This window comes from Acomys russatus, chromosome 23, assembly GCF_903995435.1.
Source record: "Acomys russatus chromosome 23, mAcoRus1.1, whole genome shotgun sequence".
Taxonomy (NCBI): Eukaryota; Metazoa; Chordata; class Mammalia; order Rodentia; family Muridae; genus Acomys; species Acomys russatus.
In genome coordinates, this window is record NC_067159.1 from 52140203 (window position 1) to 52160696 (window position 20494).

The 20494-nt window shown below is 38.2% G+C and overlaps 2 protein-coding genes across 4 annotated transcripts in view; both read left to right on the top strand.

Moving 5' to 3' along the window:
• Fubp1 (far upstream element binding protein 1) overlaps positions 1-20494 on the top strand; it is a 909332-nt gene that overhangs the window by 167450 nt on the left and 721388 nt on the right. The gene's annotated exons all lie outside the window — the stretch shown is intronic.
• Adgrl4 (adhesion G protein-coupled receptor L4) overlaps positions 1-20494 on the top strand; it is a 95442-nt gene that overhangs the window by 74616 nt on the left and 332 nt on the right. For both annotated transcript variants that reach the window (XM_051166040.1, XM_051166041.1), the window contains 2 exons: positions 18389-18480; positions 20146-20314. In XM_051166040.1, coding sequence (XP_051021997.1) covers positions 18389-18480; positions 20146-20314 — 261 coding nt within the window. The remainder of the gene's footprint in view (positions 1-18388; positions 18481-20145; positions 20315-20494) is intronic.

Genomic DNA, 20494 nt, shown 5'->3' on the forward strand with positions numbered 1-20494 from the left:
CCACACCCTTTAGCCTTGTTTGTATGCTTGACTGAAAAATTTTGGGAGCCTTTTCCCTCCATAATCTTGACATTTTTCTGTAAAGTTGTGCTTTCAGAAATTATTAATTAGTGCAGAGAGTCATGGGACCATCCCAGACTTGAAACTATTCTACTTCTTTAAAGTGCTCACATAAAATTTAGATTCTAATCCTCTGTTGTACCTTCAACACTCTATTATTGCACATGATAACTTTCTGTGTATACTTCTGGGCAACCCCAGAACACATAAGTGCCTAATGAATCCTCAGTAATCATTTTTGAATTTTAATTGATTTGCTAATAAAACCATTTTGATGCATGAGGCATCAGGAAAGGCCATGCGGTCTTTCTTTGTGTATTTGATTTCTGTGTCCTAGTCTCCTAAAAGATAAATGAAGAGAATAATAGCTTCACCATGCAATGATAAATATCATGCTCCTGAAAGCATCCATTCTTCAGCAATTAAAGTGGAAAATCCCAAATGATTCAGAAGAAATTCTTATTACTCTTCTATTCTTACTTTTTGTGCTAACAAGTCAAACAAAAAGGACAGATTCTGAAACAGGATTTCCAAAGCTCCAAATCATATGCATTAGAATACGTGTGATTAAATACAGCACATGTACATGTGTATGCCTGTGCTGATCCTAGCACTGAAAATGTTAGTGAATATGTCACAGCATTTAAGTATAGCAAAATACAATATATGTGCCTGCTATTATCTAGTTTGTGGCTTATAGTCCACTTTGCCAAAAATGTTAACTAAAATAAAATAGAAACTTAATAAAAATAGATTATATTAAGTTTGTAGAATAAAGACAAAGTATAAGTTAAGTTTTAAATTTAAATGGATAGTTAGTAGTGATGGTTTTATGACCTTGAGTGAGAGACAAGCCTTGTCTGAGATATAAGGATGTTCTGGGACCATTTATAGTCACCACCATCTTACATGTGTCCTGAATGTCACCCAGAAGACTGAACCACCTTAAATGGCACTTGTTAGTGTTTAAGAACAGAGCTCAGGTATGTGTTGGGCTTCAAATCAGAACATAAAATGCCTTTGAGACACAATAAGAATGAGTAACAACTAAATTAGTTCAGCCCTGGAGCTCTTGCTGTTGTTGGGTATGTTGCTTCAAACACAGATTCGCCCATTTAGTCTCCTCTGATAAGAATCAACTGCTAAAATATTTGAACAGCAACATTTTCTGAATCAATGCTACACAAGCCCTTCCTCAGATATGAATGTATTAATATAAACGATCTCTCTTGCATGCAGAAATAGGACACTGGTGACCCCATTGGTTCTATTTATGAGTCATGACATTTAAAAATTTAAGACTGTGACTGCATATGAAAAGCCCCACTATGCTTTGGAAAGTATCCTGGCTGGGAAAGAGACATCAAAGTTTTGGGAAAGTGAACTTAAGCTGCAGACACTTGCCATATTTTTTCAATATTTTTAATCTTTAATGTTGAGTTCTTTTAGCAAAACCTACACAAGCTGTTAGATTCAAGTAAACAATATTGAACAATAGGATTCAGCTGTCTTTACAAGAATTTTTTTCAGTTAAAAATCTATCCTTCTCTCATTTATAAACCGTGACTACAGTTTTCGGTCTCTTCACTCCTCCCAGGTCACCCCACACCCCACCTCTCCTCTCCTCAGGATCCACTCCCACTACTTTCTCTTCATAAAAGAACAGGCCTCCAAAAGACAACAACCAAACGCAATAAAACAAGATAAAATAAGACAAATTAAAAGCCCTCATATTGAGGCTGGACAAGGTAACCCGATAGGAAGAAGAGTTTCAGGAGCAAGCAACAGAGTCAGAGACACACCCACCACCGTTGGTAGGAGCACCACAAGAGCACCAAGCTACAGCCTTAGCATACATGATGCAGATCCATGCAGGCCCCTTGATTGCTGCTTTGGCCTTGGGAGCCCATGTGATCTCTGATGAGTTAATTCAGTGGGCCAGGTTCTCCTCGTGTTCTTCACTTTCTGTGACTCCTACAATCTGTCCTCTCTCTCTCTTCTTTAGGGTCTGATTTTCTTTAAAGCTGTGATCTTTCATTAGGATTTAAATCAAAACTCTATCAATAAAACATTACAATGTCACTACATTCTTACACTCAACCAGACAACACAGCAGTGAAGTGCTCTGCCTTCTGTGTCTAATCTCCTAGCTCCCTGCCAAAAAAAATACCAATTAAAACTACTGAAAACGAATTGTTCATTTAACTCATACAAGGCTGTTGAAAATTTCTATATGTATATGCATGTATACACATATTCTGTGATGCCATTACATTTTGAATTTTGCAATTGTACAAGATTGAAAGACATATAAATATCATAAGACTCTATATTCCGTACCATATTTGCACTTCCTACAACCTTTTCCTTCTGTTGCAGAACATGGGGGTCTGCAGACATTGTTGATCACTTATCCTGGAGAAATCAATTAAAACGGTCAACTTAGTTGTAGAAAGCAAATAAAGGAGATTATTGAACATGGTCACATTGGGCAGAGGGATGAAGAGACCAATGATTCCCTTCCAGTCCATAGTCAGGTCCTGAAATAAGATGAAAGCTTAAAGAGAAGGTGAAGGATAAGGCACATCTAAGGCATTCCTGTCAGCCACCCCTTCACTGACCCGACCTTGTCTCTGCACAGCTGTAAATCTCTTCCCTAATGAGGACAGTTTTCACACTGGTTGCCCAGGCTTCTCTTCTCCAGCAAGAGACTGTTGGGGAAATTCCAAATGTTTTGCCTTTGTATTGATAAATGTAAACTTAGAATATCTCTTAAATATATATATATATATATATATATATATATATATATATATATATATATATATAGAGAGAGAGAGAGAGAGAGAGAGAGAGAGAGAGAGAGAGAGAGAGAGATCTGCCAGGACATTTATTCTTCCTTCTTTATATTTATTCTGTATTCTCACAGATCATTATTCTGTTGTATGTATGTACACACTCAATTACAAACTCAAAAACAAATCTTGAATTACCTAGAGTTTACAACATATCTTGTCCATCTTTCTGTACTAGAGCATACAGTTTTACCATCCTTATCCTTGATTATTATGAGTGTGTATTTTAAAATCTTTCTAAGGATGAATATTTGTTTCCAGCATTTCCTTATTAAAAATGATGTTACATAAAGAATCCAAGTCCCACTACAGCTGCAAGTCCATCAAGACAGACTTAGGAAGTAATTCTTAGAGGTAGGAATGCATGTATGGGTAGAACGTAAAATTTACAAAGTTATCCCATTAAAATTATATGACATGATTTTGAGAAAGCCCTTTTTCTAATATCTATGCCAACATTCAGTATTATTACCTGTTGTGGTATCAAAATGGTGATCTTGGACTAAATTAAGGCAAAAAAGGATTCCAATGGAGTAGTGTCACTGGAACTTGAGAGAGTCACTTTGTGCTTGTCAGATGATACGGTGGCAATTGGAATTCCCATGTGAGATTCTTGGTCTCATTGTTAAAGAATTTAAGAATGGATTCAAGCAAACTAAAGGACAATTTAATTAGAGTTTAAAAGAAAAAGAGCAAGACAAGCAAGTTATAAGTGTTAGCAGCTCCCTTGAGGAAAAGAATGGAGGGAAGGTAAAGGGAAGGGAGGGGAGGGGAGAGAAGGGAAGGGAGGAGAGGAGAAGGGAGGAGAGGCAAGGGAAGAGGAGGGGAGGAGGGAGGGAAAGGAAGTGGAGGGAAGGGACGGGAAGGGGAGGGGAGAGGGAAAGAAGGGGAGAAGAGAGAAAAATAAAGGGGAGGGCAGGGAAAGGAGGGGGAGGGGATAAGGAAAGGGAAGGGGGGAAGGGAAGGGGAGGGCAAGGAAGGGAAGTGGAGGGAAGGGGAGTGAAAAAGAAGGGGGAGGAGAGAGAAAAAGAAGGGGAGGGAGGGAAGGAAAGAAAAGAAAGAGGAAGGGAGGGAAAGAGAAGGAAAGGAGAGTGAATGCCAGAAGGAGGGGAGAGGAGAGAAAAGGAGAGGAGAGGAGAGGAGAGGAGAGATGGGACATGCCATACAATTTGAATGGCATGGAGGTCAGCTGTATGGCAGACAAAGAACCACATGACAGGTGGGAGAGCTTTAGAGAAAGAGTGAAAAAGCCCAAAGGAGCAAAGAACATACAGTTAGTGACAGCTTCTGAGAGAGGGGGTGGGTGGAGAGATAGAGGGAGGAGGAAGAGGGAGAAAGTGGAGGGGAAGAGAGGGAGGGAGAAAGAAAAAAGAGGGAGAAACAGGAACAGAAGGTGGGGAGCCCGGGGTGAACCCTACTAAAGCTCAGCAACTGTGGAAGGGGAGTGAAGTTCTAGGAAGGAAAAGAACCTCATCTCCTTAAAGGGTGAGGTTTTCCTCCTCTCTGCATAGCATGCCTTAAGGAGTCCCTTGGGCAGGTGACTGGCCTGCCAAACTGTATTAACTCTTAAGACAGGAGACAATGGCTTGGCGCCACATCAAGATAGATTCCATTCTTCACTATAACACAGGTGTGCTGACATTGGGCCAAGCTTTTGTTGTAGCACTGTCCAGGGTGTTGCCTGGCGTCCACATCATCTGCAGATCCTACCCCATGGATTCCAGAAGCTATAGCTCCTTCACAATATCTACAGAGTCAAAAAGTCCCCTGAGGTCCATGTCCCCAATTCCCCTTACTGGGAACTGCCTCTAGTCTAGACTGTAATATTAAGGTTAGTTGTACTCTTGTGCCAAGAGCACAGACATGAGGAATAGTTACAGTCAAGGTGTAGGCACTGTGCATTGGATAACCACATTAAAGTTATCCAATGAAATGTTCCTAGTTTGGCATTTCAATCTTGTGAAGACTGAATCACTATTTTCATTGGAAGTTTCAATTTAGTGCCCGAACGTTGTCCATTCCACCTTCCAGTGATGTCTGGGGTAAAAACATTATAATATTCCAGCCTTTCTCTATGCCATATACTAATAAGTAGCAAGTGCCTGTAGTATTGTTCTTTTCACATTATTCTGACTTTCTTGAACAATTAGATATCTAGAACTTTTAAAGAGGGCCTTGTTTCTTGAAGAAAAAAAGCAATATAAGTAATAAATTGCTGGAATTCAATGTGTTCTCATACTTAGGAATTGTATTGTTACTGCAAATACCTTGAAGATAATCTTTTGGGATTCACTGGAGAATTTCATAAGATTCGGCTAAACTTGTACAAATTAGCAATACGAAAAAAAAAAATGTTTTTAAGTGTTTTAAGTCTCTCAACCCCAATTATAAAGAAGTGTCTAAAAAGACTCTGGTTGCACAAGCTCCCTGGTGAGCATCGTCCTGCAGTGGGGTTCTGTGGTGCTGCCTGGAAGAGGGAAGCCCCACAGTGCTGGTAGATCCACACAGTCAGTACTTGTTGGACATTTGCATAATCTTTTAATCTTCACAAAACTGTTTAATATGTCTCAGTTGGTCCTCGCAGAAGCCTCTGCAATACGCGAAAATAAAAATAGGAACAGCATTTGGTAGAAGATCAGATTTCACAAGATTTTTGCACTCTGGAACTGTAATCTAAACTTATCTGTTTATTCATGCCCAGAGGGATTCAACTATTTATAATTTAAGAAGCAGATAAATTTCTGTAAGTGGATTGATTACAATAAAGCAAATCATTTATATTATCTTTGATATATAACTCATAAAACCTTCAAGAATTTATTCATGATGAAGTTTTAAAATTTTTTTAATTTAATCAGGAGGCAAACACATACTCTGACCGGTCTCTGAGAGGGATGCAGGGCACTTGCCTAGTCATCGCGAACTAAGAGATGCCTTCCACCAGCCTGGCTCCACTGCAACCTTTCTTGGCTTCATGTTGTTCTTGGGATCAAGTCAATAACATGGCACATGATTTATTCTAAGAGTTGGCCCTGTTAGTTTCTTTATCTTCAAACCATAGAGCCATTTGAGAGTAATAGTGTCTTATAAAAATACTTCAAAATAGTGTTGTCATGTAAGAAACCTATAAAATGGCTTTGTTAGAAAATTATGTTTTAATTAGGTCTTTTTACAAGAAAAAAAAATACTTGTCATAAAATCCTATGTGGTTTACCATAATGCCATGCCAAGCCTTTGCTACTCAATCACCAGTGTCTGTTTCAGTGAACCTGGTAACTACCATGCATGTTAAACCACATGAAAAGGAATGTAGTTGGCATGGATGACTTGCACAGAGTACTTCAGCAGATACGGCAGATGCTGGGGGTATACTACATCAGATTTCTCTTAATATGATGTCTACTGAATGCTAACCTGAGCAAAACACTGCTCATCACCGCAGTCCAACAACGACATGCAGACACTTTCCAAAAGACTCACTGCATCTCGTCACCTATTTGGTCAGCTTCCTCACCTCGGCTCTCTGTGTTTAACCACACTGTCTGCTGAGCAGGCCGTCTCTTTACCTTCCATTGCATCCTCTCTATATGTGGAGCCATTTTGTCTCAAATCACTCTGATCTTTTCTCCTAGTTAAGTCCTACTCATTTTTTTTTAATTTTATTTATTTACTTATTTAATTTATCCAGATTACATCTCAATTTTTATCCCATCCCTTGTATTCACCCGTTCCTCCCTCCCTCCCACTTTCACTCTATTCCCCTCCCCTATGTCAGTGACCGAATGGGACCTCCTCCCCGACTATATGATCACAGGCTATCATGTCTCATCTTGGCAGCCTGTCTGTCCTTTCTCTGAGTGCCACCGGGCCTCCCTTACTCATGTTGTATGCTTCAATTCAAACATTGCCTAAAGGAAGTCTTGCCTAATTTGCTAAAGCTTTCAAATATAGAAGTTTATGTTTTGCTTTCACAGTATGCTTTCTCCAGATTACAATGTGTATAAATTCTTATACATATCTGATTCATGACTGGTCAGTGTTTCTCTTCTGTGAGCACAAAACACTGCGGATTTTTCTCTACTGTATTGTTAAGGTACAGCATGCAGTATTCACTCAAGTCTTATTGTTGAACAAATAATATGAACTTGTTGATCAGAGACCACACATACACCTCGAAGCCTTTTCTAAAGCCTATCAGGTTTACTTTATTTCCTTTCTCTTTAAGAAAGGTTACTGTCTCTGGCCAGTGAGAATATCTATGGTGTGTTTTGACCAAGACATGAAGTATAGTGAGTTACATTCAACTGGACAAAATAAGGCTCTGCCCAGGCAGTGTCAGAGGTCTCAGAGGCAACATGAGGAGTGATGGGAGCACTCAGCGGGTCCTTTCTGCATGGCATCTCCAGTACGTAGGTGAGGATAGTGACAGCAACTCTATGACACAGCAACTGCAAATAGCATCAGAAGAAAATGGATAGCCTTTAAAAATTAAAGGAAAACAAAGGAATTTGGGGAACAGTCTTATACTGCTTCTATTTTACTGTTTAGATTAAAAACTAACTTTCCAGGGGTGTGACGCTAAAGAAATGGTTGAGTGGTTAAAAGCATGCACTGCCCTTCCTGAGGCCCTGAGTTTGCTTTCTGGTACCCAAGACAGGTAGCCCCCCACCCCAGTTCCGGGGATCAGCATCGTAGGTCTTCAAGAGCACCTACACTTGTGTATGCACCCCTATAAATAATTAAAAATAACCAAAAAATCTTTATAATGATTTTGAATATTCTATCTTTGAGTTTAATTATGCAAAGTCTGTCTTAAATTCTGAGGCACAGTCAAGTAACTGCACAGGTTTATGCAAAGTGCTGCGGCTTTACTAACTCCCAGCCACACTTTATTCCTCAAGTGTGTATACAAGAAGAACCTTTCATTTCTGGAAGCAGATAAAAAGAGAATTCATTGTACGTCTTCTCTTCTGCGTTGAAATGAACAACTGTTAATAATTCTCTTTGTAGACAAGTTTTCTCCTTCACTTTTGTTCCCATTTTAGTATTTTCCACAGACTATGACTAACTATAGTTAAAACTAGCTACAACAATGACTCCATGACAGTCACTTACAGCCACTTTACCTTCCAGCTTACAAATTTTCCATTCTCTTCTCCCTAAGTCTGCTTTATACCCTGATTCAAATAGGTAAAATACTTTTTCAAACATCAAATGCCTAATGGAAACATTTCTAATGGAAACATGATAAAATATGAATTATAAATCATTACATTGTTGCCAAAGATGATCGTTAGATCAAAGATGATTGAGAATAAAATTTTAGCCATAGTAAATAAAGGGGGGAAAGCCCTTAATGAACTAACTTAGGAAAGTAGCTGGGGGTGGAAGGGGGAAGTATACTAATAAGGAAAGATCTGGACAAATGTGTCACAAAAGCTTTAGCTTTGCCTTACCCTTGTATCGAGGCCTCCTTTTAGTGAGTGACCTTGCACCATGGGCCCACACTCACACTGGTTGCCAAGAGAAGATGCCCTTGTCTATCCTTAAGGTCCCGGATGTAGAACTCCAGCTTTCCAGCCACTCTGCACATCTGCGGCCTTATTCAGTTCTTAACAGAGGGTCAGTGTCTTCTGCTAATTCACAATGTATCTGTTTCTGTTTTCTTTTACTCTGACACTTAAGAGATCAAACCCAGGGTCTAGATAATGTTCTGCAAGGATTTCACTACTTTACTACACTCCAGAATCATCACATTTTGATGATTTATGTCTCTGTTTCTACTGTTTCTTTTATGTTCAAATAATGTAGTGTTAATGAGAAACTTTTCTAGCAAAATCATCAAGATGTGAGACAAATTATAATCATTTTACACATTTGTTCATTAATGGCTGATCAGCTGGTGGTTTCTTTGTACAGGCAATTAAGGTTACTCGAATATAGAAACTTTATTTTTAATTCACATAACGAGTGAATATTGAGCCTCTTAGATACTAGTCATCATTCCTGACCTTGAGACTCCATGAAGGAAAAAATAAATGTAGTTTTAATCTTGTGTGTCATGGATACTAGGCAAAGAGCAATTGTTGACTCACTATTTGTTGGACACTTAAATATTTGAGCATAATTCAAAAAACCTTCCACTAAGTGTGTAATTTTAAAGACAAAAATCTGTAAGATAAACATTGATATTGCTCATGTTTATGTACTAAGAAAGAAAAATAAGGAGAGCTCAACCAAGTGTCCAGCTACTGCAGGCCTGGAACTGACTTCCAGTGCTGCTCTAGACGCATGCGCTTTACTTGCAAGTTGTGTCGTCAGTAAGAAAGCAGACGCTTTAGTGAACAGCTCTTCTCAAAAACCTTAGGTATATAGTGGTTTATGCGCATTGCCTTATACTATGCCAAATATGTGCATTATAAAGCATTCTTGAAAAATGTTAAAGAATTAAACATGAAAGAAAAACTTTGTGCATTTGACATACATTCCATCAAAATATTTGAATTTCATTATCTGAAGTTAAAACTTATTTACTATAAATACAATAGTTTAATTATGTAGATAAATAGAGATGATCAATGCTATTATTTCGTGCTGGGAATTGAAGCCAGAGATGTGGGCATACCTAGGCAAGCCTCTGAGATGCATTCCAGTCCTGCTCCATTTAGAAGGCTCCCTGACACCAGCCTCAAAAAGATGTGTTCAATATCCATGTTCAACTCCACCACAGAGAGTAAGTTCCAATACCCCTTCATGCCTTCAGTAATGCTGTCCTTGGCATTTGAAATTTTATTTACTAAATTTACTAGAGTAACTTAAATTATAGAATGAATACACTTAAACCGCCATTAGATTTTATTCAACATACTAATTTAATTAACTATCTCCCATATAACATGATGTTTAAATGACGAATTAGTAGGGCACACGTAAAGAGACCTCTAGATGTGTATATGACATAAATCAAACTATGTACTGAGCTAGATATTGTGAAACTTCAAATGCAACTGGACAACGCATCTACATCTATGCCAGATGCTATCTTCAAGAACATACAAAGAGGTCCCAAGGTGACCCTGTTACCTTGAGGAGCAGACCTCTACAGAACAGCTCCCATGTGACATGGGACTTCCTATGACATGGAGAGGTAGGGGCACTATAGGCACTCCTACAAGTGTGAAAGCTTAATTATCCCTAGGAAAATATCAGCTGCAGTGCTAAAATTATGTTTACATTTTTTTTCATCACACTTTGGCGAATGCCAGTGGAACAAGCAAAGAATAATCCAGCTGTACCTTCTGGAAGCCTTCTTGCTGGCTAGCAGCACCTTCTCTCCCCTCTGGAAGCCTGAGAGGGTACCTGCTCTCTCAGCACACTGAGCCCCGGAATCCATGAGCCAGGCTCTGTCACTGATGGTTTGACCACTTTGAATGAGCACAAACTAATAATGAACGGACTCTTGGCCAGTTCTACAATAAATGCCCATGTGATTAACATGTCAAGTCTTAATATCATTTTAGCTTCTCTCTGCTGATTTCATCTGCAGTTTGATAGTTTTGTAAAATATTTGGTAGCATAAACTCTGAAACCTATTAGGAATGAATTTTGACTCTGGTCCTTCCTAGTCATAATCTCTGGTAAATTATTTAATTTCTTTGTAATTCTTGTCCTAAATGGAAAACAAATTCAGTAATGTCACCTGTCACCATCAGTTATAAATCTATAATTATAATAGGAGAATAAGTAAGAAGTGATGGCCAGTATTATCACACAAGATGTGAATAATATTCACTCAGTGAATATTGGTGCTTAAAGGGTATTTTTGGCATAGTTCTTGAATCTCAGTTTTACAGCCATTTATAAGTACTTGTAAAATGATACATACTCTCAATTCAACTGTTCATCCAACTACATTTCCCAGAAGGCAATGCCTGGTGGGGAAACACAGCCGCCTACTAACATGTCAATCTCAAGAGATTAGTATAACATCAGAGAAGATGCACTGGCCCGGAGTGGTCTATTCGTGATCTTCTCTTGTGATGCTTAGAATTTTCTTGAATGTACCTGTTCTCAGCCTGAGTTTCAATGTGTTGGAAAGTCAACATTTGTCTTTGTCTTTGTCCACTGTGTCTCCTTTCTCTGAAGTCCACTCCCTCCTGGGCCAGTGCTGCTGCTGTCTTAGCTCAGGAATAGCTTTTAACTTGGTAGATATTCCTGAGGCGGCTATTCTGAGCGCAGTGTTGAAGGAGACGGAGCGCATGGTGTTGGTCAGGCCTGTGCTGGAGAAAGGTTAATCACCTAACTTCACAGTGCTGAGAGTGGGGCGGCATATGCCGTGATGCCCTAAGTCCTCTGTACTTTCACGAACCCTTTACTCCCTTTACCTCTAGGATTGGCAGATTTTATTTCAATCCATTACTTTATTTTGAGACAAGACTTCATATATCCCAAGGCCTCACTATGTAGCTGAGAAGGACATCCATGTCTGATCCTCCTGCCTCCACTTCTCATGTGTTGACATGACACGTGTGTACACCAGCCAGTTATGTGGTACTAGCTGTAAAACCCAGGATTTTGTGCATGTTAGGCAAGTACTCTACCAACTGAATCACAAGTCCAGCGCCAAATTATGACTTTTTGACAAAGGAGTTCACCGATCCAATCCCTTGCCTCCTGGACAGCATTCCCACACACCATGAGAAGTTTCCACAGAGATGGAAAGCATGCTGCCAAATTTATGTGCTTTCTTTCTTGCACTCAAGACTTTATATCCTTTTACCTACTTCCTAATTTTGGAGCATGTGAACAGTTCTTTGCACATACATACATGTCTGAAAAGTTATCCCCTCATACTTTTGTTGTTTTTAAAAATTAATTATTTATTCATTTTACGTCTAATCATAGTCCCTCCCTTCTGTCCTCCTGGCCCTGCCCTCCCTCCCTCTTCTCTGTAAATCCATTCCCCTATACCTCAGAGTAGCCGGGCACCCCCCCCCCCCACGACACACACACACAGGGGCTCCTATGTGTATCCTCAGCTGTCTGGACTTGCTCTGTGGACCAGGCTAACCTCGAACTCACAGAGATACACCTGCCTTTGCCGCCCCAAGTGCTGGGACTAAAGGTGTGTGTGTCACTACGTCTGGATTACCCTTCATATTTTGACACCTTCTCTTAATACTGTTAGAAACTTGCCTCTGTAGAGAGGGAGACATCCTTGCAGTATTCTTTAAGGTGTCATATGCTCAGTGATGCAGGAATTCAGGTGTGAATTTGAAAGCTTGTAAAATTAGGGTTAGTATACAAAATAAACTATGTCAAACAAATTTAATATTAAATAAATGATGAGTTGTATGTCTCCCCAATATTGTATGGAGAACAGTTAGACAAAATAGTCATTTATTTCTGACATTTAAATTAGATATATCATTTATATTTAGCACACCTGACAACTCTGGAAATAAATGTACAGCACAAAGAAAACTGGAAGGAACTGAAAAGAACAAGTTGCATGACACACTGCAAAGAAAGTCAGTTATTAGTATAATAATTAATCTTCATCATTTGATTTTAAGAAGCCGAGAAGCAGAACCCACAAATAATAAATAAGAAAAATCTTGCATAAATAGCTATTCTTTAAACACATAGAACATTAATAATAAACATGAATCAATGATAAATGACTGCATATTGTATGACTGCCAATTTTTACTTAAACATAATCAATAATCAGAGGGTCTTTCATTATATATGTTAACTGTACATATATGATGCTTGTATGCACATTTTTATATATTTATGACACACACATTCACACACGCGCACACACAGTCTTGAAGATTTCCACATTTGTCTTCGTTTTCACTGGTGCAATAAAAATTACCAAAGTTTTCAGCTCACAAAAAGCAAATGTGCCTCACAGATACTCAGCTCTGAAATGTGTAGAGCATTGATCAATTGTCTCTGTCCTGAATCCAAGAGCTCAGCCCTACCACAGGCTCCAGGGTAGAGCTTATTTCCGCTCTCCTTCATGTTCTTGACCAAATTCAGTTCCATGTGACTACAGAATGTAAGCCCCAGATTCTTTCTGCCTGTTTTAGGGGTCATTCTCTGTTTGTAGAGGCATCACAGAGACCTCCACACACAGCCAGTTTGTCTTCAAAGCCAGCATCTATGCCTCCATTTATTTCCTGAAGTTCCAGCTTTCCTGTTTTCTCTTCTGCTAGACATCTTCCGTCTTCCAGACTCATATGATTAGACTGGGCCTGATGGCATTAATAAGTCATTTCCCCATACAAGAATCTATAACCTTGATTCCACCTGAAACATCAGTGTGTGTGTGTGTGTGTGTGTGTGTGTGTGTGTGTGTGTGTGTGTGTGTGCCCCCACACTCATAGGTCCCAGGACTCAGGAGTATAATATGGAAATTTTTTGAAAGACATTTTGCTTACCACATACCCCAGTTTTTCTGATACAGTGTATGGTTTACAATCTAACTGAAGCATTTGCAGAGATTATTCCAACTGGGAAAAACAATAAATATAAAATCAGATAAAAGGCAAATCTGCAACTTTTTGCACACTCTTTTTCCCCCTTAGATTGAGCGGCTTCATTATTTAGACAGTGGTCTAAGTATTGGGAAGGAATAAATGTTTTTATGGACACTAGTAGGCGATAGAGTTCATATGTTCAGGGAAGAAGCATGTTTGTCTAAAGGTGTTAAAGCTATTTGAAAGGGCATGTAAGTTGTAACCATGACACAGTTTTAAATGACCCTGATTTTGTTTGATATAATGAAAAGTTAGTGTGAGAGTCTAAAAATGCTACAAAGGAGATTTTCTGATTCTTTTCAGTGAGAACTGACATCAGCATATAGATGGCTTCATCAATTATTGAGAAAAGACTAAGAAAAGAAAAATGACTGACTGAAATGCTGCCTTTTCAGTTTCGATTTGAAGCCCTTTTGGTTGAAGGGATCTGAAGATCTAAATACTTCATAGTTATCCCTGGCTCTCTGGTCTGCTCACGTACTAAAATTTCCTTTTAGAAAAAAAAAAAAAAAGACATTTTAAAAGAGTAAAAAGACTGCTTAAAGAATTGTTGAAATAGATTGTCAAACAGAATGCATGTTCCAAGTATTGAAATACTGACATTAAAAATAGATGACTGTGTCCATGTGTACATACACACCACTTACACAGGGTAAATGCAGTTAAATTCAAACCAGCACTCCTCGGCATCAGCTTCTCCTCACGTTGAGTTTCCTCGTAGCTTTCCTTCATTCTCTTCTGTTTTCCCGCACACAGCAACAAGCCCATGTTGTTCTGTTTCCCATGCAGATTCTGTGTCCGGTTCATCTCTGTAGAGGGGCACTGGAGGCTGCAGTGGCAGCCTGGAGCTAGTCTAGATTTTTAAGGCAAACTAAACAGTGAGTGTCCATTTATAAAGTCCTTAGTTAGTCCTTTATAAAGTCCTTGTGCACTTGTGAAATGAACACGTAGGCATCAACGTCCAAGGAGTTGCAACTGAGACAATGATGAACTCCAGTTCCCTTATGTTTGTGTCAGAGTCACAGTCTCTATGCTCTTCAGTTAGGTTAGGTCGATGCTAATGAGAAAATGAAGTTATTCATTAAGATTAACGTGAGTGTTGTATTTGTATTAAAAACCTACTGAGGCTCTCAATTCCATAATAGCCATATAGGCACCAGTACATCGCCATAGTGCTAATAACATAGTGCTAATAACATAGTGCTAATAACATTGTGCTAATAGTTACTTGACTCACAATGCAAGGCTGCTTTACCCAGAAGTCATGGCCTGTGGGGTAAGCATGAAAGGCTTCTTATTATCAGAACTTTTAGCTCTATATAAACTTGTTTTAAGGTAATCTTTGTAACCTTACCACTGAGCCTCCACTCCACTCAGATTCACGATGTGTGTGTTTTTTTTTTTTTTAATATTTTGCCGTTCCATATAAACTGCAGAGTTTAAACTTCATATGTATCCCTAAGTACATATGGCCATGTGCCTTTAAGTGATATTGATTTCTTATTATGGTTTATAAATCTACAGCAAAGTAATTTAACAAAATGGATATATTTATGGACAAAAATTTGTACAAGTAATGTAAACAAATAAATGTAGGCTTTGCAACTGGGTTTATATTGCTGCACCATATGATCCAACATAATGTTGAAATAGTACATTTGAATAACTGAAGAAAAATTCAAATTATTTATAAATGTTATTCCTCTGACTAGAATTGTTAATTTTTAACAATTATTTTAGCCTTCTGGCATAGACATTATTTGGGGGAAGTATTAAAAATAGGTGCCAAACTATTGCAAAACCAGAAACTGTGGAACATATCTACAGTGCGGTATCTGAGAAGCTGAGATGTTAGGATCATGGGTTCAAGGCTGGCCTAGTCTACAGAGTGCAGCACTGGCTTTGCAAAAGAGGAAAGAAATTGTCCCTTTCTATTTCATGCATATAACTCATGTGACAGCACTGTGTTCACAGCACAGCCACCTCTACCTCGTGTTTCTTCCTTCATATGGCATCTTTCCCTCCTCCCTCCTCCTTTAGTTCTTTAATGACCTATAATTGAAGATGCCTGACACTAACATGCAGCATCTTGCCTTTCCGAACAGTCTCACCTGTGACTTACAGACAGTTTAGCGAGTTGATAAGCATCTTAACATTATCTGTTTACATTCTCTCCTCTTAGTAGAATCCCCGACAACAAAAGATCATGTCAGTTTTATTCATGAATATGTATGCTATGTATCAAACTCTCACTGCTGTCTAACACTGGATAATTCAGACCATTGAGAAAAGTCCTAAAAGGAACAAGATTTAACACCCAGATATCTGTGCCACCAGTGCATAACAATAATAATATGTTTGAGGTGTTCGTGATGCTTTTGATTAACTTCTATATGCGTACTAAACCTTTGGATAAAGATGTCTAAACTCTGTGCCTTTACATTTGAAGAGAAGTGAGCTTATGTCATAAGGATTAACCTCTCGTGTCCAGCACCACATGTTTTGTTGTTGTTATTCTTTCTTTCTTTTCTTCCTTCTCTTCTTCCTTCCTCCCTTCCTCTTCCTCCTCCTCCTATCTCTCCTTCTTCTCTTCCTCCTCCTCCTCCATCTTCTTTTGAACATTTCCTCTTTTTTACAGAAAAAAAAAAGTGTATTTTTTCATTTCTGAAAGGTCTGTTTTCTTCTCCCTGTCCAGCATTTTTAAAAAAAGGGCATATGCGAAGCTTATGTGCACTTCTGAGTTCTCAAAATCATGTTTACAAGGAAGAGGAGTAAAAAAAAATCTTTAGCCTATATTTTAAATAATCTATTAATGTATGAACAAATTCTTAATTGTTTAGTGTATCTTATAGCTCTTTCTTTGTGGTTAACAAAAATTCACTCTAAACACATCATCAAATGATTTGAAGATTTTTCAAAGCAAGTGTGGCAGACATCATTTATATCAACCAATTTTGAAATATTTGTATTACCTGAAAATATATATGCACGTATTTATGACATTAACCATAGTGTTCTCTAATTTTATGCAAAACTATAGTTTTTAAAAGTTATAAGATGTTACATATACTTTTATAATTATTAAATGGTATTTATTAAATATTATTAAATTGACATTTCAGTTCATTGGTTGAACAACCAAGTAGGGTGAAACTGTCAACTAAGCCAATTTAAGGATGCTTTATCCTGCCTCTGCAATTTCCCAGGGTCTTTTAATAGAAGTATTATTGTAATTGGAATTAATTAATCATGTAATTAAAAGTAATGAGCAGTTGAAAGCAGAAAAAAATGACTAGAACCCTTTTTCCTTTAAGAGTTCATCTCAAAGACCTTTCCTTGGGGAGGGGCAATGTGAAATCCTCTGGCCCATTTTTATATTGTTTTAATAGAAATTATTCAATTGAATTCTGAGAAAATCTACAAAAGTTCTTAGGATATAAGACATGTTGCTCAGTGGTAGAACATTCTTCTAATGTGTGCAAGTTCCTGGGTTTCACCTACAGCATCAGACACAATAAATAAAGAACTCGTCTCTTAGAATAGGGAAAACCCTCCTCTAATGCTAGGTTCTAAGTTACTAATATAAGAACTGCCTAAAATTACAATATTGCATTGCTACTGTCACTTCAAAATGTATTTTGAAAATTTTGTTTAGTTAATATGTACCCAATAAAACATAATGCATTAATAGCATAATGTTTAATATTTTGTTACTTATATAGCATAGAATAGATTACATTTATCATTTGAACACTGCATATTTGACTTTCAAGATTTAAAAAACAATACAAAACAAAAAACAGGAAATACGGCTGGGGCGATGGCTCGGTGGTCAAGAGCACTGGTTGATCTTTGAAATGACCCTCCATTTTTCAGCACCCACATGGTAACTCACAACCCACTATTAACTACAGTTCAGAAATCTGATACCCTCTTCTGGACGGCACAGGTACTGCATGCATGTGGTGCACTTCCACACATGCAGGCATTTTTTTTTTTTTTTAACCACAGGGGGTGGGACAGGGGGAGGAGAAGAGAAAACACATTTTCATAATCTTGTGACAGTAAGAGATAACAAACTGAGTATTGCATTTACCAACTATAAAATACAAATAAAAGAATAAGTCTATCAAGAAAATGTTTTTGGTGGTGTTGGTAGTGGTAGTGGTGGTTTTTTGTTGCTGTTGTTTTGTTTTGTTTTCTTTTGCTGTTGTTGTTGTTTGGTTGGTTGGTTTTGGTTTTTTAAGACAGAGTCTCTCTGCATTAGCTTAGGCTGTCTTGGACTCGCTTTGTAGACCAGGCTGGCCTCGAACTCAGAACGATCCACCTGCCTCTCTGACTGCTGAGTGCTGGGATTAAAGGTGTGCACTACCACACCGGGCAGAAAATGTATTTTTGACGATGTTTTTTTTTTCCATTTATCAATATTTTGAAAGCTTCTGAAGTTAAACATGAGGAAAATATATCTCGGAGTAATATCGGGACAAGATGACTAGATTAACTGCATTAAATAAAGTACATTCCAGACTCTTCTAGCTGTAAAAAAGTGTCGTTTTTCACTAAGTTACTAATTTCATGTGTATTCTTCCCAGATGAATTTCCAAAGGGTTATGAGACTTATCACCCAAACTTCTTTTCAAAGAAATTGTGAACAAAACTTTACTTTCTCAAATGCTTATAAGTTTCACAATCGAAATTCATCTTAAGGCTCATATTAAATGGATGGTATCGGCCAGTCTGTAGACATAGCTGTAACACCAGGGGAAACTTTCTTCTTGCCTCAGAGTCACACACAACTGTGTGTGTCACATGAGTCTTTGTGCTTTTTGTTTTCGAAATCCTTACTACTTGTTTATTGCGTTTAGGTAAATCAGAATGTACTACGAAAGTGATCTCCTTTTTAACATTAAGGTATCTCCACAGGTTAATCTCTTGGCCTTCGGAGTTATCATGTACAAAGTGTTTCGCCACACAGCTGGGTTGAAACCAGAAGTAAGCTGCTGTGAGAACATAAGGTATGAGGTTGCTGAAATTGTGTAGATGTTTATCAACATCTTCCTTTCCTTTCCTTCTTCTTCTTCTTCTTCTTCTTCTTCTTCTTCTTCTTCTTCTTCTTCTTCTTCTTCTTCTTCTTCTTTTCCCCCTGTGGCTCTGGGGTAACAACACAGACTCAAACTCAGGGCAGGTATTCAACCACTCATCAGTGAGGTTGTGAAATTGTGTAGATGTTTATCAACATCTTCCCTTCCTTTCCTTCTTCTTCTTCTTCTTCTTCTTCTTCTTCTTCTTCTTCTTCTTCTTTCTTCTTCTTCTTCTTCTTCTTCTTCTTCTTCTTCTTCTTCTTCTCTTCTTCTTTTCCCCCTGTGGCTCTGGGGTAATAACACAGACTCAAACTCAGGGCAGGTATTCAACCACTCATCAGTGCTCCCAGTCCCTTAATCACCTAAACAACTAATACTTTGAGGGACTGTGTTTTCCTTAAGACTAAGTTTTTCTACCATATTTAAAATATATATTTTTAAAAATCATGTACTACATGTTAAACTTGTAAGCATCCCAGATCAAATGGTAAGTGAATCCACTGTTTAAAATGTACCCCCATTTAAAACAAAAAGGATAATTGTTTTAAGCCAAAAATAGATCCTAATGACTTCTTTTTGTCGGATGTTACTCAGAGCTGAGGAAACCTTTCTTCCAGTTCAGAGTTTACATGTTGCTATTATTTTTCCCTTTACTCTCTCACTAAGACTGATTTATTAAGACCCTAGAAACGCTTTGTTCAGGAGATGCTGAAGTAGGGCTGTGGAAATCAATTGCTGCTCTTGTTGCTGGGGAGCACTCCTGCATGCTGCAGTTCTGACACTTGAGGAAGAGGCACAGTTGTGATTTAGCAAGCGTTTTAGCAATTATTTCCTTTTAATCCTCAAAAGCCTGAGCTTCATGTCCTGCTCCGGCTTCAGCAAAGCTCAGAATGGTGTGTTTTCTGAGGTGCATTGCTAAAACAGCTACAGTAATGGCTCAACTAAAAATGAATGAGAGAAAGTGTCCTAATTTCATTTTCAAGGCTGTGAACCCAGTAAGAAAGATACAATATTGTTTTACCTGAAGTCACTGGCAGTCAGTTAAAAATATGGATGGGTTAATACAGTGTGCATATTTCCCTTAAACTTTAAGACACTGGTGTTTTAATATGAATTTATTTTTCTGAGGTTACTACTTTGCAAAAGCAACAACAATGACAAATTCTAGATTTATATTCTATGCTTTCGTCACTTTTGAACTTAAAACTAAGCCAGAAGCTGCTTTTGATGAGCTAAGCGCGCGATGACACAGGTCCACACAGGATGCTCTTCAAGGACTACTGTCACAGTAGATATGAAATCAAAAGTTGCATACTGCAGTATACCAGTTTAAAGTATTTTATAATCAAGTATTTCCTTCAAAAAAGTACACTTTTTAATGATGAGACTTTAATTTTTGAAACACATTCTAGGTTGAGCAGGAGCATATTTACCCCAAAGGCTATCTCACCAAACCACAAGGCAGCTGTCACCCTCTTAGTTATTTGTGTCCCTTCTGGTCACAAAATGTTTATTTTCCGCCTATGTGGGATGTGTGCGACACTGCGGGTTCCATGGGCCTTCATGGGTTTTAATGGAAACTCTTCAAACACACTACAGGTCTTGTGCCAGAGGAGCGCTGGCCCTGCTCTTCCTCCTGGGGACCACCTGGGTCTTCGGGGTGCTCCACGTAGCACATGCCTCCGTGGTGACTGCTTACCTCTTCACAGTCAGCAATGCTTTCCAAGGGATGTTCATTTTCTTGTTCCTGTGTGTTCTATCTAGAAAGGTAAGTCTTTCAAAGATTCTGGTCAACACTAGATTAGATTTATGTAGCATGTTACCTAACTGAGAGGAAAATTGTTTCCCTTTAAGATTTATGACTTCCACTTTTTATTGCCTAAATATAATCCATTTTAAATATATTATAATGATTAAAATGACTGTATGTTAAACTGCCAGCATATAG